The 25,493-nt window shown below is 43.0% G+C and overlaps 1 protein-coding gene across 3 annotated transcripts; it reads right to left on the bottom strand.

Annotated features, from left to right (window-relative positions):
- Positions 1-252: 252 nt before the first annotated feature.
- Positions 253-25,052, bottom strand: spen (spen family transcriptional repressor). 3 transcript variants are annotated; one of them, XM_047039295.1, is made up of 16 exons: positions 24,687-25,052; positions 21,816-22,136; positions 17,030-17,644; positions 14,474-14,631; positions 14,102-14,302; positions 13,846-13,997; positions 13,598-13,723; positions 13,267-13,380; positions 13,067-13,180; positions 12,795-12,895; positions 7,122-12,687; positions 4,875-7,079; positions 4,421-4,759; positions 4,043-4,237; positions 2,410-2,568; positions 253-2,262 (listed from the first exon to the last, which is right to left on the bottom strand). In XM_047039295.1, exons 1-16 carry the CDS (start codon positions 24,767-24,769, stop codon positions 2,131-2,133), a joined length of 10,581 nt encoding a protein of 3,526 aa, XP_046895251.1. In that variant the 5' UTR covers positions 24,770-25,052; the 3' UTR covers positions 253-2,130. The 3 variants fall into 3 exon arrangements, with proteins under 3 accessions (XP_046895251.1, XP_046895250.1, XP_046895252.1); XM_047039294.1 differs by having other exon boundaries at positions 4,875-12,687; XM_047039296.1 differs by lacking the exons at positions 17,030-17,644; positions 21,816-22,136; positions 24,687-25,052 and adding an exon at positions 15,094-15,353 and having other exon boundaries at positions 4,875-12,687.
- Positions 25,053-25,493: the final 441 nt, after the last annotated feature.

Raw genomic sequence — 25,493 nt, 5'->3', positions numbered from 1 at the left:
TTGTGTCTTTTGTAAACAGGCCAGTGAGGACATCTTGTGACCACAGGACATACTGCAACTATTCATAGTCTGAATCACTGTTTCATTTAGCAAACGTTTTAATCGTACTGTAAAAATAAAACATCAAGGCAGTGTAGGAATTTGCCTTGATTGGAAATTTAGCAATGCTGTTAAATTGACTCTGAAATATTACTCTGTCATAAGAGTTTAAAGTCAGGAGTGGGAGGATCAAAGAAAAACACAAACCAAGAATGACCATTTAATGATCTGTAGAAGCATGTTAAACAACCATTTATTTTACAGTTTAAAATGTCCTCATGGAGGAACAGCAAAATACACTCAAAATGAAATTAAGATTGATCAAAAGACAAAGTTTAACATTAATCATTTTGTATCATTTTTTTTCATTTTTCTTTTCATTTGTGTATCAAAATTATAAGTGCCTTCAACGTAACCATGACTGTAACTCAAGTCTGCGGTCAAAGAAATATGTACACCACAAAACTGAGTCGTAGTTTGCTTGCATCGGTTCACACCTAGCTTCTGTCTCTTTCAGACTGCTTTGTTTCGTCACACAAAACAAAATGAGGACCCTGGGAGGAGACAATAAGGAAAGGAAGGAAGTACAAGAGCACAAATTGAGAGCGTAAGTATATACAGCTTGGCTCAAGGACACACAAGTTCTGAGGAAGGAGACAGATTTATAAACCCATTTACGGCATGATTTCAAGTCACATTCTTGCCTTATGGATTAACTTGACCCTTTTTGAAAGTTCAAAAGAAGCATGCTATTGTTGACATAAGCCATTGCCTTTTACACTAGGGTACTGTACAGACACTGATGTATAGCTAACTCAAACAGTAGAGGGCAGTGGAGGACACAAGGACAGAGAATGACAACTGGTAGTTTGACGAACAGCATCAGAAATTATTTTGATATTAAACATCAAATACAACTGTTCATAGCACTTCTTGGAAATGTAGACAATTTCACAATGTTGAGTAATTACAGAAAATTGACCAGATGAAAAGAAATACAAAGTAGTCAAAACAGAGGCTATTACATCTGCGTTGCAAATACAAAGTAGTCAAAACAGAGGCGATAACATCTGCGTGGCAAATACAAAGTCAAGTATGAAAATAGGTTCTGGTTATTTAGATACATTGGGTTCTTATCTGAAAAAAGACCATTTTGGCACAGAATCTATTTCTGAAGAACCAAGATTTCAATGTCACTCCAGCGACGAAAGTTGAAAGTGATGAGCTTGTCAGAGTTAAGTAATCCACAGTATCCTTCCTTCTCTTCAGGTCTTAATATTTATAATATTTACAGTTTTGCAATTGTTCACAACACCTATAGGCATAAAAAGGAGCCAAAACAAAATAAACAAATGATATCTTCTTTTTACATACAGTCCCCTGTTGAGGCATTGAGTGTAAACTGTACAACTCCACAAAACCCACTTTAGGTTCCTGGGGAAGGAACATTGAGGATAGATGAAGTTGACTCTGGAAATGAAGTAGAAGAACATTAACTCAGCTGATTATGTTTGTTTTTTTTCAAGTGGGTTGATCAAGCTATCATGATTCTCAAAATGCAGATTTTTTTTTTTTTTTATAACAACTTGCACTAGCAAAGCTTTTCATAACACGTCATCATTTTATTCTCGAATCTGTACAAAGTTTTCTTTAACATAGTGCAATGACTGATAAGATCAGTTTTTAATAAAAAAATCAACAACAAAAAATCACAATATATATTTTTTCCCCCAATGAGAGTAAAAACATCCCTTAATAATCCTGGTCTGTAAATTTCCTCATGCAATCCGGTTTACCTCCAATGATGGCAAAAAGTGACATGAATGATCATAGAATTGATCATGAAAAAACCCCATTCCACCCTTCCATAAACTCTTGGAAAGGAAAAGAATTGTGGAATTAGAGGTGGAAGGATGACTTAAGGACTTGGTGACGCAAAATAAGTGTGACTACATGGTTCATAAAAGACAAAAAAGGTCAAAGCCTTTTAAGAAAGAAATAATGAGGCATTTCCAGTCTTCAAAACTGGATGAGTTCAACAACAACAACAACAAAGGCTGGTGTTGGCTTCGCTCTGGAGAAAGGAGGTAATTAAACTGAGGCAATGACAATCATTAGGTGAGGAGAGATGCTGGAGATGCTGTTGAGAAGGTCCGGAGCGAGCCGTGACAAGTGGATCTCGGAGAACTCGCACGGTGGGAAAATCTGCACCACGTAAGCCGGCTGTGGAGGGGGAGGATTTGGGATAGAGCACATAGGTTAGAGGGCTTGGACTTGTACATGCATCTATGCTAATGGTAATTCATGTCAATATAGAATGAAAGACATTTGATACAATGATGTTATAATCAAGGTAGAATGCACACAGACCTGATTGGAGCCGGGGTTTGGTACGTTTATGATGCCAGCTGCCTGTTTGGCCTGCAGGTAGGTGATGAAGCCTCCCTTTAAGGCGTGGGTCTGACTAAGTACATCATCTTGGTCTCTACCGCACGGCAGAGCCAGCAAAAGGCAATAGTCACTGTCCACCTAAATAACAAAACAATGAAGAGCAAAAAATCTATTTAATGATGTCCATAGTTTGTTACAAGTTCAAGTTCAAGTCTTATTTGTCAGATGCACAGAACAACACAAGGTTAGACTGGGCACTGAAATTCTTAAGACAAGACAACGCAAGCACCTGACATAACATATAAGTACACGGAACAAATTTACATCAATGCTGAGCTTAGATAAGTGAACTTCCTGAATATACAGATAGCAATAAATAAACGACTATACTAACCCTAACACTAAAACTTCTAAAATTACAGATAACAATAAATAGTACGCTATACTAACCCTAATGCACAAAAAAAACCTGTTTCAACCCTATAACCTATCTAACCTAAGTGGAGTACAGTGCAATAGTGCAAATTTGCAGATCAGTGACTATGTCAATGACAAAACAGGAGCCTGGTGGCGAGGTACAGTGAGGTACAGTAGAGCAATGTTACTGAAGAGCAACCAGTAGCTGAAAGTGACAGTGTATAAGTGACTAGTGTGCAGTAAAAATGTCCATATCAGTGTCCATTGAGAAGCCTGATGACCCTTGGGTAGAATCTGTTGTCCAGTCTGCGTGTGCGCGACCGGATGCTGCGGTAACGCCTGCCAGAAGGCAACGGGGTAAAGAGACTGAAGGATGGGTGGGAACAGTCTCTTAGAATCCTGCTGGCTTTCCTTAGGCAACGTGTGTGGTAGGTGTCCTGTAGGGCTGGGAGCTTCCTGCCGATGATGAACTCAGCAGAACGGACCACACTTCGTAGGGCCTTGCGTTCCCGGTCTGTGCAGCTCCAATACCACACTGTGATACAACCAGTCAGAATGCTCTCTATAGTGCATCTGTAAAAGTTAGTGAGGATGACTGAGTCCATACCAAACTTCTTCAGTCTCCTCAGGAAGAAGAGGCGCTTGCGGGCCGCTTTGACCACCTTGTCCGTGTGAACAGACCAGGTGAGGTCATTGCTGATGTTCACCCCGAGGAACTTGAAGCAGCTGACCTTCTCCACTTCCGATCCATTGATGAATAGGGGTGCATGCTCCTCCTCCTGCCGCCTCCTATAGTCCACAATCATCTCCTTGGTCTTGCTGATGTTAAGAGAGAGGTTGTTGTCCTGACACCATGATGTCAGGGTGTCAACCTCTTCTCTGTAGGCTGACTCGTCACTGTCAGAGATGAGGCCCACGATTGTTGTGTCGTCAGCAAACTTAACGAGGAGGTTGGAGCTGTGCGTTGCCGCACAGTCGTGGGTGAACAAGGAGAACAGGAGAGGGCTGAGCACACAGCCCTGGGGGGTGCCTGTGTTGGTGATCAGTACAGATGAGGTGCGGTCACCGATTCTCACCACCTGTGGCTTCCCCGTCAGGAAGTGGAAAATCCACTTGCAGAGGGAGGTGCTTGATTACGGGGTCATCTTTTCAAAATATTGCAGACATTACAACAATGGAAGACAACTTAACTTACCATCATTCTGCGGGCCACACCATCCAGTTGAACCCCCTCCAGTCTCATTCGCTGGGCGATGCGGAGCAGGGAACCTCCCTCTGGGGGCGGAAGTGAGCGGTGGGCCAACACATTGTTCCCAGAGACAAAGTGAAGCTGGACAGCCGCCTGATCATTCTTCAGTGCCAACAGACCTTGCCACACAATAGGGTATTTCTGCACAAAGATAGAAATGAGTAAAAAATAAAAAATTACAAAAAAGGTAAGTTAGAGAAATGTCATGCTGAGCCAAAATTCTTGACTGAGGCCAGATGAAACAAACTTAAGGTCAGTCATGGCAGAAAAGGAATCAGCAAAAGTATTTTTCGTGTTCACAGTTATTTAATGAACCTCCCTTACCGTTAGAAGCTGTACTGTGTCAAGGGACTGGTGTCCTGAGTGCTCTATTTTACTCTCAGGTCGCAGCTTTGATGGGAGAGCTGTTGTTGGGGGGCTGGACAAGAAGGCTGGTTGGCTCTTTTGCAGAGTTAGTTCTTGCTTGTGGGATAGAGCCATGGGTGATGGATACGACGGTGAGACAGTGTCCCTCTGCATGCGAGACATGTTGGAGAGGTCCATGGTGGCTGTGTGACGAAGGTGAGCCGTGTCTGATTTAGCATTGCTTCCTCCACCTTGTGGCCCGGCAGATAGTGACTGAGACAGCTTGCTCCTGTGACCCAGATCACCCTCCTGATGAACCTAAACAAGAAACGTTAAAGCACCTTAGTGGATTCCCTTTTTTTCCATGAACATGAGAAACATTGAAAAAGTTAGATTTTCACAACATTGGAAATAAAAAAGTATATTCTCTAACCTGGGAAGGTGTTAATCCAGAGGAGTTGAGGTTCAATCCCATTGAAGGGTGGTTGGGAAACTGGGAAGGGAAGCCTCTCATGTCCCGGTACACAGGAAAGGATCCTGCGCCGCCTGGATGCATCAGAGGAACCCCTTGAGGATGAGAAGACACCATGACGGGAGAAGACGTGTGCACTCCCATGATCCTACTTTCCGCATGAGGTGGGTGTGACATCTTTCCCTCCAAGGGCTTGGATGTTTCTTTGACAGGCTGCAACATACTTTTCCCCATCAAAGCACTCTTAGAAGGCGCAGAGATGTTACTGAACGAGTTTCCGCCGGCTTCCGGGGTGCGTGACTGCCTGGCATCGGCGGCGCCATGTTCTCCTAGCTGATGGTGCATGAGTATGTGCATGTCCCGGTACTGGTCCAGACGCAGGCCTGGACGGAGCCCTCTGTGTTCTGCCTGCAGCATCATCACATCCGACTGCAGCTGTGGGGCAGAAGGGCGGCGTAGTGCCTGGTGGAAGTGCCTGAGGTCCTCGTCTGTGTTGTTGCTGGGAGGTGGCCCGGCTGTGCCAGTGTGTGAATGCAGCACCATGTCTCTGATTATAACCGGTTGAGGGGTAATGGACCTCTGTGGAGGTCCGCGGGGCGATGGCAGGGAATCTGCTCGCCTGCCGTAGTTCATCCCAGAGAGCTGCGGGGTGTTCATCCTGACCTCACAGTGTGAGATATGGCCTATGGACGCCGACTGGGTGACACTGTGAGGTGGCATTATGACTGACTGCTCTGGGTGAGGGTGATGCACACTGGGGGCATAAGGAGACATTGTAGACATGCCAGAACTCATGACCACAGAGCCAATGGGGGAACTGTTGGGAGGACAAGCTTTGGCAAAGGGGGACGGTGAGTGTCCCATCGTTCGAGGGGAGATGGGTTCTTGCTTTAAGTGTGGAACTGTCCGATCAGTTGGGGTGATGGGGCTGGGGCTCATTCGGTTCCCAGCCAAAGATGGGTGGTGTGGGCTCATGACTGGGCTGAGGTTAGACGGTTTGACCAGGTCCTTCATTGCTGTCGAGTCTGCTCCAAGACCTTTCTTGGCATGCTGCTGCATCACAGCTTGATTGTAAATCAATACTTGAGAATTAGTGACTGGTTGTTGGAACATCTTTACTGGACCAACTGGGGGTCCGTGGTGATACGAAGCTTCAAGTTTATCTGAACACTGATTTTCTTGCTTAACAGATGATATAACAGGCTGGGAATTGTACAACTGGCCAGTAAGGAGCACACCAGTATGTCCATACCCAGTGGGAGTTGGCTGTCCTTTTGGTGTTGTAGGTTGGGATGGGGTCAGAGGTTCTTGTTTAATCTGAGACTTGGAGACTGACTGCTGAAATTCTATGTCACCCACACTGGCTTGTGGGATCAGGCTAATTTTAGCACTTATCCGCTGAGGTCCCTCCATTTTCTGACCAGAGTAACTTAGTACCACCACACCCTCAGAAGTGTTGACCCTCAGACCAGGACTGGAGCCTGTGTTGTAGGGTATGTTCTCCACTACAGAACGCCCTCTACCACTTCCATCATCTGATGCCTCTATGCCATGATATCTGTAATTCTCATTCATGCTTGATTTGAATTTCTGCTTGGGCAGACACAGACCAGAACTGCGGTTGCTAAGGGATATCCGTGGGGCTTCGTCAGTGTCGAAAGGCATCGGTATCCTGCTTATGACAGAGGTGGTAGAGGATGAAATAACTGAGTGCATCTTTTCTCCAAAGTTCTGCTGGGTCTCAGTGAGTGGGGATGGTTTTTGTGGAGTGTGCTGTAGTGTCATAGATAACGGTCTGTCTTCTGCATGTGGGTGCCTTGTGTCAGAAGAATTTTCATTCTCTGACATGCGAGGGTCCGCTAGGGTAGTCGTCAACACGGTTGTGGCAATCGAGTTGCTGTTAGATACCGTCACATACTTTGGTTCCATCAGTATTTTTCTCAGTGTACTTGAACTTGGATCAATGTCTGATGCCTTAGTATCAGGGGGTAATGGAGGATTCCCTGTAGGGGTCCCAAGAGCCGTTACTGTTGGTGCCGAGGAAGCAACAATAGTCACCTGAGATGCAGGTGTAACATGGATTCTACTCTCTTCAGCTCTTGGATGCCAGTCTGGGGACAACGGCATCTTACCAGGGCGAGACGGAGGGATGTTAAAATGGGTTGAAGGTGGTGTGAGGGCTGGAGATGAAGATAGAGCAGGGGCTGATGTTTGTGTTGATGTTTTTTTACAGACAGAGATGCTGGTTGTGCCAGAGTGAAAGGCTGATTCTTGGGGTACTGGTTGCTCCACAGCAGGCTGTTCCGCCTCCTTGGGGGTGTCAACGGTCATGGTGCACATAATATCCCGTTTGCAGGAAGCAGCTGCGGTGACAACCGATGCTGCTGTTGTTGCTGCGGCTGTGAATGTAGCTGCTTTGGAGTTGGTCTCCAGATCTTCAGGGATGGAGTCTGGTAGCTTCAGAAGGGAGGGTGTGGGTTCTGACAACTCTTCAACAGTCTCACCCTTTCTGTTGATGGCACCTTTCCGACTCCTGGATTTCTTTGGAGTCTTGGATCTGATTTTGCTGGCCTTCTTGGGGGTTTCTGGTAAAGGGCGGTCCTCTGGCACAGAAGATGCTTTCTTTGAATCAGGTATTTCTGGTTTGACACGAGGCATTATGACACTAACATCAGAGACTTTTTCGTTTATATTGGTGATGACCGTGTGCGTTTCAGGTTCCATTACCTCACTGGAAGGAGGCGAGACCAGTGGTTCAGGCGTGGGAATTAGTGCAGGGTAAGTAGGAGGGGCTGTAAATCCATCTGTATCAGCAGATATGTCCTCAGCAGTTATGGAATCGATGGCAGCGGCCAGTTCGGTTTCACTTGCCGGGTTTGCCGGCTTTTCCTCCTCAACCTCTGCTTGAACTTCTGGCTCCACTTTGACAGGAGGACGTAGGATAGGTGGTTCTGTAGGTGGTTCCTTAAAGGGTTGAGGAGGTTGCTCTTGTGTAAGTTTGGCTATGTTTTCAACTGCTCTTTCAAGTTCCATCTGCCGTGCCAAAAGAGCTGCTGCTGGATCAACAGGGGGCTCAGCGTCAAGTGTAATTTCTTCTGCATTTCCCTCTGTGCAAAGCTCATCTGCCCCTTTAGGATGAGAGGTACTTTTTTCTTCTGCTGTTCCTGGTTTATTCTTTTTTGGAAGAGCCACTAAAGACTCAGGTTCATCCTCATCTGGGGGTAGCAATCCCTTGACATCATCAACACTTACTCGAATCTCAAGGTTTCTTAAGCTGTGGGACTTTTCTTCGGTCATTTGTTTAGTGTTTTGAGTCAACCTTGGGGCTTTACCTTTGATACTCTTTTCAGATTGTTGTCTCTTCTCCACACTGGTTGATTCCACCTTCTTGGCCTTTTCGGTTGATTTCTTCTCAATGTGATCTGTTGCGTCTTTTTCATTTTTCATCACTGCGGTTCTCTTACTTTCCTCCACTAAAATATGTTCCACCTGCTCAGACTCGTCATTAGCATCAAGCTCAGGATCTTCAATAATTGTGTCAACGGTCTTATCTGTTGATATCATTTCGGATTGTTTATCTACCCTGCTTGCCTTCCTGCCAGCTGAGATTCCAGAGGGGGAAGTATTTGGAGCTGATTGCACTTTCAGGGTTCGCGGTGAACGCCAACCCTCAGAAACTGTTGAGACATCCCCTGTGCTTGCAGGCTCTTTGTTATCAGAGTCATCCTCTGAAGTTTTCTGATGGTCCCCTTTTACTGGCGATACATCTTCACCCCGTTTGCGTGCCTTGGGAGGGCGACCTCGCCTTGTGTTAGTAGCGGGATTCTGTCCATCTTGCTGCACAAGTTCTTTGTCAGCTCCACGCTTACGAGTGGAGCGAGATGACTCCACTCCATCTTTGCCAGCTTGTTGAGCATCTCCATCCTGCTGTGTCGCATATACTGATTTAACATTTCTGCGCCTAGCCCTTCCGTGGATTGAGTTGCCGTCAATGTTTTGCTCAGAGTCGGGGGCATAAATAGGTGATTTACTACTCGTTTTGGGGTCAGTCAGTGCTTTTGAGACATCCCCTCGTGGAGATGAGGCCCTCTTGAGTTTTTCTTTGTCAATTCGTTCACTCTTCCGTGTTGCTGGTTTCTCCAGGGCTGCAGTTTGAGAGGATTGTGGCTTTTGAGTTACTGACACATTTGACTTGGCCCTTTTACTCTTGGGCTGTTTGCGGGTTGGTTGTGTTGCTTTAACTTCAGCTTCCAGGACTGGCATCAGAACCTCATGACAAGTTTCCGATTTCTGTAGCAGCTCAAAGTCTACAGAATCAATTTTCTCTGCTTGAGGCTCCGTTTTGACCACTTCCATATTTGACTTGTGCTCAGGAGAAGCGGAACTGTGTAATTCCATGGGTTCTACCTCAAAACTACTTAAAGAACTGCCAGGAGTGAGAGGCTTGTCTTCAAAGAACGTTGCATGTTCCCTCAAATTATTTTCTTTTTGGGGTTTGTACTCGCACAAGTCTTCTTTTGTTTCCACTTTAATCTCTGGCTCGGTCAGGACCGAAGGAGAAGATATACTTGAAATGGGGACAGCTGGTTCTTTTACCTCTGGAGGGGATTGTGGAGGAGACACCTCGTGAATAGGTTCAACTTTTTCCTCTTTAATAAGTGAATTGGTTTGCACTGGAGATGAAGTTACAAAAGCTTCTTTCTCGTGCTGTGGGGACATCTCTCTGGGTGAAAAAACAACTGGTGAAACTGGAAGAATAAGTGAGGGACTCACAGGTTTAATGTCTAAATGCATTTCAGGTTCAGTCGTCATGGAAAACTCCTCTTTATTGCCAATTTGCCCTTCTGTTTCAGCCACCATATCGACACACTCAACCTGCTCTCCTTTCTTTAGCTGAAGTTCCAAAAAGCGACTTTGGAATAGGACTATGGGCTCTTGAGGAAGGTCCCCTCCTTCTGCCACAGGTTGTCCTTCAACAGCACCTTGTTTGACGTGATGCTTGTCGACCCCCGTTTCAAAATCCTGATCTTTGCCTTTAAGATGTTGCAGTCGCCTTGAATCCTGTTCAAAGATTGAGCTGTGAAGAAAACGAGAAGCAAACAGCTCCTGTCGTTCTTGATCCTGTGGCTTGAGTTCCTCTTTTTTAGCACACATCTTTCCTTCAGAGTCAGTACGAATCTTCTTCTTCTTCATGTACCATGAGGGAATTGGTCGAGGTGCCAGTTCTACTTTCTCTTTGTCTGAACAACTGTGGGAATTTGGAAAGCGAGAGGGAAGAAAGGACCAATTATCTTCCCTTGAGGATGACAGTGACCTGGCCCGCTCTAGAAGTGCCTTTGTGTCAGGAGTTATGGTCTTGTCCAGTGCAAAAGAATAAAACTTGTTCTTCTCCAAAGAGCCTGAAAGCTTTAGGTCCGTCAACCTTTCTTCACGTTCCCCGAGTATGTAGGAAAGTGAGGTGCTTGACTTGGGGGATTGGTGTTTGTTCTCTCCGTCATCGTCCGAATCTGACTGCACCTCCCCTGGTTCCAGTACACGGACAAGACGCTTACGGATGCCCTCGCTTTTCACGATGCTACTGGGGAAGGTCATGTCCAGGTTGACAGAATCTGATTTGATCCGTCTCTCCCACCGTTGCAGCAATTCTTCATCACAACCAAGCAACGTCGTCCTGAGTTTTGGACATTCCGAATCAGGAGACGGAAATTGTTTGGCTGTCATGTCGAAGTCGTATTTCAGTGACTCAATCCGTGAGAAGACTTTTTCCTCTGCCTTTAAAGAGTCTTTAGGCTCTGTAGTTGTGACTGACTGTGATAACTGGGAAGCCTCCTCTTCTTCATTTGAGGGAAACTGATCCTTGCCTATCGCTGATGTGATACGTTGGTCAAGGTCTTCATGTAATAATTGGGAACTCCTGTAGTTCAGTTCTTTCTTATTGAGAATTTCAAAATCTAAACTCTCCGATTTTTTCCGTTTATAGGATACAGAATTTTCCAGGGCTTCATAAGGTAGTTTTCCTTTCTCATGCACGACACTACACCTTTCGATGTCATCCATGTCAGAACCCTGAGGGCTTTCAGATTTGCCAGAATTACCTGACTCTTCTTTTTTCTGTTTAAGAGTTTGGCTGTGAACTATTGGTTTCACACAGCTCTGAGAATGGTAAATGTCAGAGTCAAGCTGTTCTTCACCCTCTTCTATGCTTTTGACCTGTCGTTTTAAATCTTCACTTTCTATTGATGTTTCTGTCTGATTCTCTGCGACTTCATCCAAGGAAAGACTGCCATTGTCAGAGATATTAAGGAGACTCTGGCTTTTCAATCCTTCATATTCCATTGTAAGACACGGGGGCTCTAAATAGTCGACAGCCTCTTCTGTCGGTTCCCCTAGTCGAGACTGCAGTTCCAAACTGAGACCCATTCCCATAGAGATACTTTCCGACTCTTGTGGTTCATCATTTGGACTATGAACCGTAACCAGTCTATCCGATTTAGACTTCCGGTATTCCTTCTTATGTATCCCTTTCAGCACAAGATTTTTGTCTCCTTCTGTCTCTTTAGCAAAAGTATTTTCAACTAGTTTCCTAAGCCCTAGTTTACCATCCTCATCATCTTGACTAGGTCTCTTAAGTCTGTCAGTCTTCCCCATAGACTCCTCAAAACGCCTCTTGCGTGCGGCTAGACGGTCATATTCCATTGAAATGGATCCATCAAGGTCAGATTTTCCACGTTTTTTGGCTTTGATTTTAACATCAAGTCCAACAACTTCAACCAGACTTGCCATGTTTTTGTCTTTTGGCACCTTTCCTTGCTTGGAAACCTCTGGTTTTTGAGGTTCCAAGCGGAAGAGAGGACTCCTCTGATCAGTCGTAGGCGATGCAAGCCCAGGACTTTCAGTCTCTGCTTTTGGCCTCAGTTTTTCCTGGACAGTCGGGCCGATAAGTTTGCCTTCCTTTTCTTTCACTCTTGTTAACTGCACAACACAAGGTGGAAGGTCCAGCTGTCCTTTGCCAGCACCATCTTTTTCCTTCGCCAGAAACTTGATAGCTTTGCTTCGGAGAACTGAATCCGGGCTGACATCACGTTCAAGTTCAGGGTCGGTCTCAGATGATGGAATGCTAGGTGACATCACCTTCAGCTTCTTCAGCCTCTGTTTCTCGCTTTTTTCCTTTTCGCTTTTCTCCTTGCGTCCAGTTCGCTTCTCCTTTTCACTCCCATTCCCACGTTCAGCTTCAACAAAGAGTCTCTCCTTCTCCGGCTTGTCACTTTTGATATAGCGATCAGTTCGTGCCTTGTCAGGCTTTTCAAATCTAGGTGGGGAAAGGGAACTACAACTTTCACTTTGTTCTGAAGACCGACCGCAAACCCGTCGATCTGAATCACTTGGTGGACGCTCAGAGAGGGAGGGAGATGCAGTGGGGCTAGCCGGACGTCGTGGATGAGAGGGGCTCTGACTCCGCTCGATTGTCCTCCGTCCATGATCGCGTTCACGGTCGGTTTCAAAGCGCTCCCTCTCCCTTTCTCTCTCTCGTTGTAGGTAGCTGTATTTGCGGATATCCTGCTCATAGGGGTCCCTGTACTCTCTGTATTCACGGGGGTCGTCGAAGTATCGCGGGTCATAGAAATCTCCTTGATATGGGTCCCATTCGGTATAGAATTCACGGCCTCTGGCTGGGTACTTGCGCCGTGGATCTTCAGTGTAGGTTCCAGGGGTTCTCACATTCTCATAGAACGCTCGTTCTGCTGGAAACTCATATTGAGGTCTGCGCTCATCCCTATTCAAAGAGAAACAAAAACAAGCATGTTTTTATTCCCTTTTGATTGGAGGTTTGAATGGATGATACGCATGTAAGTAAAAATTACTCTTGGAAACTATGCAAACCTTCGTTCAGATAGGATTTCATAAAAGTCTCGGATATCCTGTCCAGATGCCTGCATTGAACGATAGAAAGCCATCTGACTTTCTTGATTTGCAAAGTCCACCTGAAAACAAAAACAAAGAAACTTAAGTCAGAAAATATGCAAATCTAGCAATGACAAATACTAACTACAGTACAGTGTGATATCCTTCATTCTATTGATGATTTGAGGTATTTATGTAGTTACATAAAAAAAATATATAAGAAAAAAATATCTATATTAATTCCAGTTCACCTTGATTTTATTGCCCCCAATCTTCCAACCCTTGGTCTCCTTGACGGCTGCCTGTGCATATTCTATGTTATTGTACAGAATTAGGGCCATTCCTTTCATTCTGTCAAAGACAACCTGTGGAGGATGGAATAATAAATAAATACAAAAGTATTGCTGAATTTTAGAAGTATTTATATGGTTGAAAAGAAAAGAAAGTTTACCTTCACAACGTGTCCATAGCGACAGAAGTGACGGGTTAAATACTGATCCGTGGTGTTTGAGGCTAAACCGTCCAACCAAACACAAGTTGTGGGCATACTCTTTCCAAAACCAAGCTGGACAAGAGACAGACATAACACACACAAAAAAAAGAGATTAATTTTCACCTTGATTTCACACAACACAGCCTTCCTCTGTGACACAATACAGGTCAACTACCATCGACAAAACATCTCAGCTTAAATAACGCCATTGTCAATCATATAACCACCATTTTGTAGTATAACTGAGGTAGTCAATTAAAGTGAAAAGTAGACATTTTTTATGTCTTACCTTTAACCTATTGTTGCCAAGATATTCCCCATCCATCTTCTTTATGGCTTTGCAAACACTGGCGATATCGCAGTATTGCAGAAAGGCATATTGAGGGGCACCATTAACTTTCTTGATGTCAATATCCTATGTAAACCGAAGGAAAAGAAAGTGGAATGAATCAGGAGGTGCAGAATAATCAACTGCAACATACAGCATGACTTAACTACTAATGATCAAACACTCCCCCATAATCCTCTAGAACATACCACAATTTCCCCAAAGCGTTGAAATATGTTGAGGAGGTCATGGTAGCTTGTGGTCTTCTCCAGATTGCCAATAAAGAGCGTTCGTGTGGCTTTGGGGTGAAATTCATCTATCCTCTCGTCCAAAGGCCGGAACTCGTTCTCGCTCTCTGTCTCTGAAAAGAGCAGTAGCTTCTCGTTAATGCCTCCATTGACCGTAGCTGTTTATCTTATTTTTTTCTCAAATATTATTCTATTATGGGCAAGTAGTAGAACTTACCAGGGCCATTCCAGGCAGTGACATCAATTTGCATGCCAAAAAACAGCTTCCCCTTCGATGCACTGAAGGCCTTCTCCTGGTCCTCTTGCTGGCGAAAGAAAACGAGGCCATACCGGTCCTCTGATGCTCCGTGGATTTGCACCGATGTTACCTTTCCATACTTCTTAAACTCATGGAACAGGCCATCTTTCAGACTCGTATCTGAAAAATGAAGAGGGAGAGACAGACAGACACAACATGTAAAACATTTCAGCTTAAGAGCAATCATGAAAACAATAAATTTACTAATCAAAGAAAAAAAGTTTGTTTGAAAAACTAAAACAAATCATTCATACATTGTGGACATGTGACAGGTGCGGGTTGACCACTAACCTGTAGATCGCACAGGAAGATTCTGGACTTTGATGCCAAAACTTTTGCGAGGCTCATCCTTGTCAAGAGCAGGTAGAGGAAGTGCTGATGGTGCAGGGACAGCAGCTGATTGGACAGATCGAGCTGGGGAATCATCACTCGAACTACTGCTGGAATCACTGTTGCCAGAAAAGAACCGTTTTGGTGAGCATCATTTAATAATAGGTCACCTTTATATCTGGTTAATTTAGACTGACTGACTTTTACACACAACATTTAACCTTATCTAGACAGGTTAAAGTGATATTTTTGTAAAACATAGGAGAATATGTAATGTCTGTGTCTGGCAGTGGCCAAACATACCCCAAATCAAGTGTTTCCGGTGTTCACTAGAAACACAATTTTACATAATTTATTGTAATTATGTGCATAACTATATCAACCACAAAACCTAATCAACAATGACTGTATTATGAGAGCTGTTCAGCTTGGAGTATTTTAACATGTAGAGGAAGTAACAAAAAATATATTAAAGAAGGTATTTCCACAAATGTAATTGTACCCCACTTCCATGACGTCAGTATAACTAAGGTTAACAGAGGACAACAAACAAGGATTTACAAGCAGTGGACAAAGCCTGCCTTTTGAGTGGACATCATAGAGCAACACTGATAGAGGAGGTTGCCGTCTATAATTTTAACGATGGCAAGATACCTCCTACGTTCACATACAAAAAAAAGGAACCCATTTTCAAGACAATGGTGATTTATTTCTTAAAATTTTGGCTTGCAGTAGCCCGTCGTAAATTCAAATGATCATAAATCCCAGTATTCCCATGCCCGTCTCTGTATCCTAGCTTCCCTTTGCTATTTCCTCCTCTGATCCTTCTCCCAGACAATCCCGGAAGTGCTGCTGATAGAGGCTGTCCTGTGGGAGTGGGCAGGGAGCCAGCAGTGGCCAGAAATTTCCAGTTCCAACTGGATCTCACAGAGGGGGGGGAACCCTCACCCATACATAGAGGTAGGCAGTGAGAAAACACACCAACCATCTCCTAAAATTTCCCAGTAGCATTTTTTTTTTTCTTCCTGAAACCTGAAATGTGCTGCTGGGTGAATTCAGATCTCTGAGGTCTGTTGTGTCTGATTGAACACAGATTTTTCTTCTTTTTCTTGAATAGCGGAGCCATTTCTTTTGTGCTGTAGAATTATCCTTGTGAGGTTACATTACAATACCTGTACTGGGTAATTAGCTGAATTGCATACACACAGCCCATCTAGCTTTTACTAGAGCTTTTAACCATTTAAATCTACCATTTTCAACCACAACAGTATTTCAACATCAAATACAATCGTATTATGCTTATTTTAACGTAACAAACAGTCATGATGGACTCATGTTATACTGGAATTAACATTGTTGGGTTGTATGAATTCATAAAAACAAGTTAAACACGATTTGTCATTTGGGTTCTGGAGAGACTCAATTCTTTGTGCTGTTTTTAGCCATAATTGTGGGAATACCAAGTACTGCAAATGAAAAGCAATTTCATGAAAAATTATGTAGAATAAGGAGCAGGATTTTCATAAAAATGTTTGCATCATGTTTACATTGTATTGAGTACAAGCCTGGCTGGCTTCTATGAAGGTGAACAATTAGTAATCGGAGATCGCCTATCTTGTCATTACGCTTTATCGTTTATCAATATTTCTTGGGTAAAGAAACTATCCCCGGACATTTGGAAAAAGCAATAAATTATATACAATTTAAGGGCTTACCCTAGTTTTACTAAAATATTTTTTGAAGAATGTAAAATATTTTACATTAAGCATCACATTCTCAAGGTTTCACTGAATCTATATTTTTTTTTACTGATTCTAAATATTTAAAAGTTAGTGGATAATGCCCCAAATGCTAGTATTAAGACCAAAGGTCTCTTAATTGGCAAAGGTGCATGTGTGAAGGTTGCAGGTAATAATTACATTTCAATCATGACGGCCCACCTCAAACAGGTTGACAGAAAGAACACAGAAAAGCTGTGTCGGTTTAAAAAGGTATAATACCTTCAAGAAGACCTTGTCATTACCGGGGCCAAAGAGGCAAATGAAGGTATTACGCTTGGTTTACAGCTTAAGCTACAACACTATACCAGGGGTGTCCAATCCTGGTCCTTAGGGGCCACTGTCCTGAAAGTGTGGGTCAGATGGCTGAGCGGTTAGGGAATCGGGCTGCCAATCAGAAGGTTTCCGGTTTGATTCCTGGCAGTGAAAAATTACGTTGTGTCCCTGGGCAAGGCACTTGCCTCGGGGAATGTCCCTGTATTTACTGTAAAGTCACTCTGGATAAGTGACTAAATGTACGTTTTAGATAATTCCCTGCTCCTACACCTGTTCTAATGAATGGTCGTTATCAGGCTTCCACAGAGCTTGATAACAACCCATTCATTTGAATCAGGTGTGCTGGAGCAGGGAAACATCTAAAACATCCATGGAAGTGGCCCCTGAGGACCACGATTGGACAGCCTTGCACAATACACACACACACCATGGCTGTTAACCTGTTCAGTATCGGAGTACCCACCTGTCACTGGTGCTGCTGCTAGTGCTGCTGACAGAGTCGGAACTAGAGGACCGGCTTCGGGATCTGGAACTGCTGTGGGAGCGAGGCGGGCACGTGGCCTGGCTGGCCAGCCTTTGCGGAGAGGGGTTCCGCGAGTGCGACGAGTGAGGAGACCGGCTTCGACTGTGGTGGAAAGTTCGTTCCCCGCGACGTCCCCTCTGTTCTCTGTAAAGATCCCTGTGGACCGCGCTGGCCAGGGTGAAGGGTTCTCTTGCACGGGGGTCATACCGAGGGTCCGTGGCCTCAAAGCGACAAGGGCTCCGGCTAAGCGAACGATAGTAGCCCACTCCGGAGGACACGGATGCTCCGCTCCCTCCCACGACAGTACCACTGATCCCAGGTGCCCCGCTGCCATTGGCACCAGCACCCACAATACTCGCGCCAACTCCAGCCGGGACAGATCCACCAGCTCCACTGACAACGCTGGAGACACTCCCTCCAGCGCTAAGAGTCCTCTCCCTGCCATCGCGGTAGTAATCCGTTTCGTAGTGGCGTTGGCGGTCAAAGCTGCTACCAGCACGGTCATGATGTCCATAGGCACTGTGATCGTATGCACGTTCCCGACTCTCAGCGGTCCTGAGTGAAAATGAGAAGGGTGAAGAGGAAATGGAGAAAGAGATGGCTGTTACTTTTTCTTTTTTTTTAATGAAAAATAACGTAGCTACACAGGATATAAGGTTAAAGACTGTGGCTGAAACAAACCGTTCTGAGCATTTGAGGTTTTTCATGAGAAGAGTACTAAAATAAAATTGTATTTGTTTTTGTATTAAGACTTATCTGCTTTACAGATACAATAACGACTAAATTGTCATGATTAAATTTAATCAAATATACCTATTTCTTTCAGCAAAACAGTGATGGGCCATCTGATGTCCGCAAAGGAAGTAACAATAATCTATAGTCTTGTTAACAAAATAAAAAAGATTGATATTATGGCTCAACCTACATCTGCGGAAGCAAACTAGGGATGTAAGCATTCTCCACAAAAGGATAAACAAAACTTTACATAATGACCCACATTCCACAAAATATCATGATGGAATCTTTTTTTATTTGTTTCTCTTTTTTTCTGTTCATTTATATCTGTACTTTTTCATGAGACGATTTAATAGTGATATTTAATACAGACAGGATTATTTTGCAATGTAATATGTTTTGTTATTATTATAATTGTCTTTTTTAAGATTAAACAAACCAGTACCAGATGGAGCAAGAACATTAAATCAGATAAGACTGACAAGAACTGCAGAGGCTAGCAAAAATAGGCTAGCATGCCTGTATCTAAATAGTCATGCTTTTGATATTATCTTTAATCTTTAAGAAAAATTCATGCGAACGTTAAAAAAGAGCACAGTACAAGAGTCAGATCTAAATTAACCTGAGAGTTTAACGTGTAAGATCTAAAAGCTTTTCAAAGATCTAAAAGGGACAAAATTATAATGACTGTGTAGCAAAATGTATGCAGGACTTAAATGATCATTTTGACCTCAATTTATAGTTTTGAATATCAGTTTTGATGACCTGACTTATTTACTTGAAGCTTGGTGTTTAGTCAACACATGCCGCTTTATCATTCATTTCGGACCAAACTTAGGTTTTGCTTTTGATGATCTGTTAATTTATTTGCCAAAACATTCATTAATATTCAAATGCAAAGGATTTATGGTCTTAATACCTTAATAAAAGACAAGGATCTAAAATAAACTGGAATCAAACCTCCTAGTTTTTGTGAAGCAAGTAAAAATATGTATTGACATTAATGGGGTGATAACAGCCATTGGAATAATGACCCAGGTAAATCTAGAATCCTTTTGCCCCACATTTTAACAGCAGGCTAGGGGCCAGCAGTGGGATTCAGAATACGTTAGGAGCATGTGTGTTGTGAACCTGACATATTACCTTGACCTCTATGTGCCCTTAAATGTGCTAATGAAGCAATGAATCATGCCTGTCCAATAGAAGTCCTTATATTTCAACGTCACAAACACACAAAGAGAACACATGCATACATTTTTCCTAACGCCCTCTCTCATACGCACATTGAAAACACTCCATTTTCAAGCTATTTACATTATTCATGAAGCCTGAAAATAATTCAATCGCACACTATGCATGACCACTTTCAAACAGTGATGGATTAGCAGTATGGTCCTAGATTATACCTTATCAACACATTCCTTTCTTTGCTCTTTAGTTACATTTTGTGTGATAACAGTAACATGCCTACTATTTGAGACAGTCTGGCTCCAAATCACTTAACTATTCTTTGTTGTTGACAACGTAGCAATATTGTAATCATCTTTAATACTCTGAATTGTATGGGGCTGCATCTAATTCTGCCATAAACCATGAATCTGGCATATTTGATTTGTATTCTAAATCAGATCCTAGAGAAAGCCCTGCGTTAGCATACTATACTGAAAAGAGGTGTACAATGCCCTAGTTTCCAAGGTTACCACCTAAGACGAAACAGTCTCAGGATCCTACTTTGAGTGTAAACCCTAGGGGCAGTACAATTGTACGGTTATGTAGTAAATGTGAAACGGCTACGTTTTAGGTAATTTAGTTTTAGTTCAAGAGTAAAGAGGTGCATTGCAGCAACAGTCTTTCCAAGCTACGCCCCCTTTGTGTTTACATTCAGTCAGTCTCAATCAAATTGCATTTTTTCATTCTCATCTCATGAAAAATGCTTCAGCAATGAGCAACTACAGGCTAAAGGGAGCAGAGGTTAGGAGCTGGGGTTTGGGGTAGGGTATGAGCACGGAGGGAGACAGGTAAAAGGGTACGGAGTCTGGAGCAGTTATGACTTGGTCTAAATTACCAGCTACTTCTGTTAGTGGGGGAGATGAAGAGAGACAAGGGATCAAACTAGGGGTTAGAGAGAACAGCTAGAGTACACAGGGCAGGGCATACCAACCTTTTGAGAGAGCGGTAACTCGACCTACAATCCCAAATACAATCTAGGGAGACAGAATTTGTGAGCAAAAAAAAAACTATATATATATATATATATATATATATATATATATATATATGAGAAGTTGCGCGGGCATGAAAAAAGGGAACAAAAATGTAGGTAGATCATTGTTCCAAAAACGTAATCCTCATTGCCACATCGGGATGCCTTCCTCGTCTGGCAGGGGTGCAACGCAACATTTTATTCCCCACAAATAGGCCAGCGTCAACATGATTGTGCTCGGTTGGATAGAAGTCCATTTCAGCTGTCCTTACAAAAAAAGAAAAATTGCATAAAACAAATCGATTGAATTATGTAGCCCATTTTATGGAAGAAGCCAGTAAAGTCCCGTCATATAAAGAAATAATATCCACAAGGCCATCTTCAGTACTATTGATCACCCACCAGCGATAAGTCACAAGGGGAAAGAAGGAGTCTTTCCGTCTTCTTCTATAATTGTCCAGTTCATCCTATTTCTTTTTCAATCTGAATATTTGGGAGTTGTTACAACAGTCACAAAAAAAAAAAACATATCTCTTGGTGATAATCCAGGTGTGTTCAGTCCATTTTCATTTCATTGCAACCTTTAAGTCAGCCTTTTATCCATGATTCTCCAAAGCAGGTTAGTAAAGTGGCAAGCAGCTGGACTCTTGTCAGGCAGGAAATGATACATAACTGATTGTATCCGTGGTCAGGTGTGGTTACAGATTCAGGAATAAATCCACCGACAAAATGCAAGTATCTCCGTTTGCACCGTGCCATTTTCTTCAGGCTCGGATTTCCATTGCATGTCTTTGATTTGTACAATCCCAAACGTACATCCAGTACGTGTCTCAAGTGTGAACTCTTCTCTCCGCTGCAACCACCGAATACGTTTTTCAAAAAACAAAAAATAAGGGAGAGAAAAATTCCCTACGGAAAAAAAGGTTTGGAAAAAATGCTCACTGTTTCTGTCATCTCTACGAAGTTGATCACCAGTAGAGGTCTCCCCGCAATTAATTGTAAAGCCCTATTACCAGACATAATCCAAAACAAAAACCAACCCATACCTTTATTGCACAATAGAATATCCTTTTGAAGTTTGGCCGGGATTAATCCAACAGGAGAATACATGTCCTGGTTAGGTTATCCACATGATTCCAGGCAACGAGGTAAGCACATAACACCGAAGGAGATGCAGAATGAGAACGAGAGCTCAATTTCTACTAATCCAAATACTAGTTAATGTGTCTTAAATGTGTAAATATGTAATCTTGGTTGTATTGTTACATGACAATAAAAAGGGTGATACATTAATCCACCAAGAAGGGCACTGTACTCCAGATTAGGGCGATCCCAGGAAAGGCCGCTGGACCAATCTCTCTCCAGCATCCAATAATCCTGGGGAATTTTTACGATATCCAATATATTGCCCCGTACTTTCCGCAACTGTGATATCCACCACACAGAATAGGTATAGATCACAGATCAAGATCATCGCCAAAAGCCATAACGCTATTCGCGACACACATGGAAATACATTTGTGTGCCTAGTGTATAACATGCTCATGTACAGTGCATCTTGGTGTCTAGCATAAGTATCAATCCATGAGTGATGGCAACGCTCAGAGGACTTTTGAGGGGATCCCTAAAAGATTCATTTCTTGAGTACGAACTTCTTTCATATTCCCTCTTTTTTTTCAGTTTAACCCCCAAACTAGTAAATGAATAAATGGTGGAAAGATGCTTGGGGGTAAGGCGTTACAAGGAACCAAGGTCCCCCCTGCCTTCAGAGAAACTTTGTCCACTTACCCGTCTAGTCTGCGTTCAAAGCGTCCTTCTCTGGTGTGGAGCGACGCAAGGGGCCCATACACTGGGCCCCCTGCTACTCTCGTGAACCCTGAAACTTCCCGGGCACGGGAGCCTAAACTCAGATTATCGTCCAGCCCTCGCGCGGCACTAGGGATTGTGCCCGGCTCATTGTAATCAGTGCGAAGGTCTCTGTCCCCCATCTTATTGATAGAATTGTGAGCCTTCTGAGCACTTTTAATGTCCACGAAATCCACAAAGGCTGCAACTCCGCCTTCTGACCCTCGCTTTGGTAGCACCTTGACACTCTCAACACGCCCATATCTAGAAGAAAAAAAAAGGGGGGAAAATGGATTAGCACAGATTTTTCTGTTGACTTTTATTTCTTTTTTTTTTTTACTGTATTTAAACTTGTCCCATTAACAAAAACTGGATTCTCAGTTGCATTAACCCATACTTTTGCAAATTAATTATTCACATGACTGTTGATTGATGAAACTTATCAAGCAACAAAGTTTGAAAGACATATTCAATAAAGATGAAAATATGTGCATGTAGATGTATTGCAAGACTACTAGCATTGCTCCATAAGACCTCATCAGGAAGGTGCTTTATTTAGCCACCTGAACAAGGTTTTCTTAAGGTCTGGGCAGATGCCTGAAGGCACGTGACATTCCTTGTAAGCTTCTTGCGTGTTTTCCAATTCTTAGTTTTCTTAGTTTGTATAGTCAATCCTTTCCAATCCTTTTCTTCAATTCAAAAGATCTATCAGTTGGGTATGCCCCAAACCTCGTCAGTTTTTCAACGTATATGCGCAAAACAATACGATTCCAGTATAGACTGCATGTCCGTGGGAGGTTTGAACACGTGGGCCTTTTCAAAAATAGACTTTTTACAAATTTGTAGGCGTTAATGTCCGCTTCAACAATCGTGAACATATGCCTAAATAGACGCACATATGGATGGATAAATAGGCTAGTTTACATTCTAATGACAACTGCGACACAATAAAACAATAGGCTACATTGTTTTCGGTAAATAAACAATCGGGGCACGTTTACACGTGAAAAACAGCAATATTCACATTTTGTTATGAACACAAAATGTGTATCTATAAACGAAATATCACTAGGTCTACATTTTAATTTCAGTTTTTAACATACGCAAATTACTGAAAATAAATCGTTTGGTTGCCCGGGACTCCGGAGGGTAACACCTGGAAAACTGCCCATAAATATATTGGTATGCCAGTTCCCACATTGAATAGCTTCTGACGCCATTTTAGAAAGCCGTTCACACTGCTTACTCATTCTGCCGTCCCCCATCTTCAGTGACTCCTATCAGACATCGGGTTGTCATGCACCTGCATACTGACTCTTGTTACAATACAGCTTGAGGGTCCGCTATACGCACTCCAAAATGTTCTCCTGCACATTCACTGCTCTCCTATTTTGTGTAGACAGTGCAGCATCAGCGCAACAGTGTTTTGAGAATATTTAGGCTGTGCAGATTTAAGCTATATAAAAACACGTTTGTGGACTGATTGCAAGTAAATAGTTACACATACACACAGTATGAATGAAAGGCTTAAACCTATTAAAAATGAATCTCATCGAGTATCTCACTGCACGTTAAAATGATTTAAAAGGTTGGACCACCTAATTTAGATGTGCATTGCTCAGTAGGAATGTAATACACATGCAATATGTTAACCCGTATTGACAAAGCACATGTCAAAGCGTCATACTTCAGATTGATGATCAAGCTCGTGAAATTGTCCCACTTTGTATGCCTGGATAAATTAGAAATTGCAAAACGTAATACGGAAATTGTCTTTCAATTAGCCTTTCGTGCACAGATTGACAGATTGGTGGGTTGTTATTTCATTGACAGCCACGAGGAGCGAGACAAGCGCTCCACATCAGTCAAATCCAGGTGGAGAATAAACCAATGTTCCTCTGTTTTGTTTTGACGTTTAATAATGTATAATGACACAATCCACATATGTGTCACATTTATTGATTTGGAATCCTGTGGATAGCATGTAAGAGCCATTTAGACAAATATGTGCAGCAGGCGCAGTGTCCACAGCACAATTCTAATTAGTTGAATTCTGAATGGATACTGTAGTGGTGAACATTGAATCACAATCACCGTCCTAAAACTTAGCGTTCATTCAAAGTTGCAAAAATGATCAGTTCTGCTCCCCACACCCAGCAAGTACAACCTCAATTTTGCAACAATGTTGCAGAGTGGCCACCATGAAGACTAGCGTGCGACACAGCTGTTGGTAGGTGACTAACTACTGCCTGGGAAGCGATTTTTATTTAAAGTTCGTGTTGGTCAGCCTACCGGAAGGCGTATTATTGTTTCGCAAGCGTACATTCATTGCACGTGGATAAGAGTTTCTCATTAAATGGCAGATTGCGTGAATTCTAAACTCTCGATCTGGTGAAGCGCTAACAACAAGGCACAACTGGACTAGAGTCCACTTTGTCAGGCACTGGCAAGCAAATCCATTAAGTTCAAAGCTTGCTTTGCTCTGATGCAGCTTCTGCCAGCCAGTTATAAAGTAGGCTAATTAACTGCAAAGCTTGACGGGTCCTTTCCACAGCACGAGAAAGACTATAAAACGGCAAGGAAATAGACAGGTAAACGGTTAAGTTGAGTTATTGGGGGGGTGTATACCTTGCCACCTCGCTTCCTCATGGTCACAATTTTGTGAACAGTCGGAGCTGGTAAGCGCGAGCTGACACGACTGTCACTGGGTAACGGCAATTCACCACAGGGGGATTCTTTGACTTTATTAGCGCGATGCTGAACAGTAACTCTTTGATACACTAAATAGGCTATGCAGCTACAACGTTTACTCACCGTTTGAAGTGCTCAATGATTTTCTCTTCTCGAACATTTTCGGGTAAATTTCCCACCCATAGATGTCTGGTTTCCCGGACCATACTGTGCGCTCCTGTCCCCCGATCATACAGATGAGTTTGTATAGTCAATCCTTTCCAAAACAAAATAAAATGGAATTGTGCGCAGCAAAATACTGCATGTAAAGCATCGACGTATTGTTCTGACCTAATATAACCATTAGGTTGAATCTTCGCACGCTGTTTTTGATTCTCTTTGCTATTCAAGCGCGATCTTGGTTTACGAGAACGCGCTCTATTACAGTTCCCGTGACAAGGCGCGTCCCTGACACCATGCGACCTTTGGCTGTCGAAAGAATGCTTGTAGCTACCTAAAAAGATGCAGCAACCTCGCTCGTAATGAGACGCATACGGCGCACGCGTGGCATTGTGTGTGAACTATTTTTTTCTCTATTTCGATGAGATCGTTTTTCATCTTGCGCATGCGTCAGTAAATGTGTGAGCTTCGAATTTATGACACAGTAGACCTTATGGCATGGGGCCCATAGCAACATTGTAAGTGAGGTAGTGTTATGCATGACAAAATAACATGAAAACATGAAAAGGCCTTCGCCTATGAATCTTCTATCAGTGTATGTGGCGAGCCTATGGTCCTAGCTTGTATATTAATTATTCATAGCCCATGTATTGTTCCATGGACGTATAGTTTTTTATGACAGTACCCTAAGTGACGTGCCTAATTGTTCATTGATTAGTCCTACCAACAATTAAGGAATTTAGGAAGGAATGAATTAGACCTCAGATCTTT

Source organism: Hypomesus transpacificus, chromosome 18 (assembly GCF_021917145.1).
Source record: "Hypomesus transpacificus isolate Combined female chromosome 18, fHypTra1, whole genome shotgun sequence".
In the NCBI taxonomy this organism is placed as follows: domain Eukaryota; kingdom Metazoa; phylum Chordata; class Actinopteri; order Osmeriformes; family Osmeridae; genus Hypomesus; species Hypomesus transpacificus.
This window is presented reverse-complemented; position numbering and strand designations above follow the sequence as displayed.

What these genes read in the sequence shown, in the direction of transcription:
- spen (XM_047039294.1), bottom strand. Translation starts at nt 24,769, where the DNA reads ATGGTCCGGGAAACCAGACATCTATGGGTGGGAAATTTACCCGAAAAT. An exon ending in CACTGCCTGGAATGGCCCTG is followed by an intron (nt 13,998 to 14,101) that starts GTAAGTTCTACT and finishes TGCTCTTTTCAG; the next exon opens with AGACAGAGAGCGAGAACGAG. An exon ending in CTGGATTAACACCTTCCCAG is followed by an intron (nt 4,760 to 4,874) that starts GTTAGAGAATAT and finishes TTTCTTGTTTAG; the next exon opens with GTTCATCAGGAGGGTGATCT.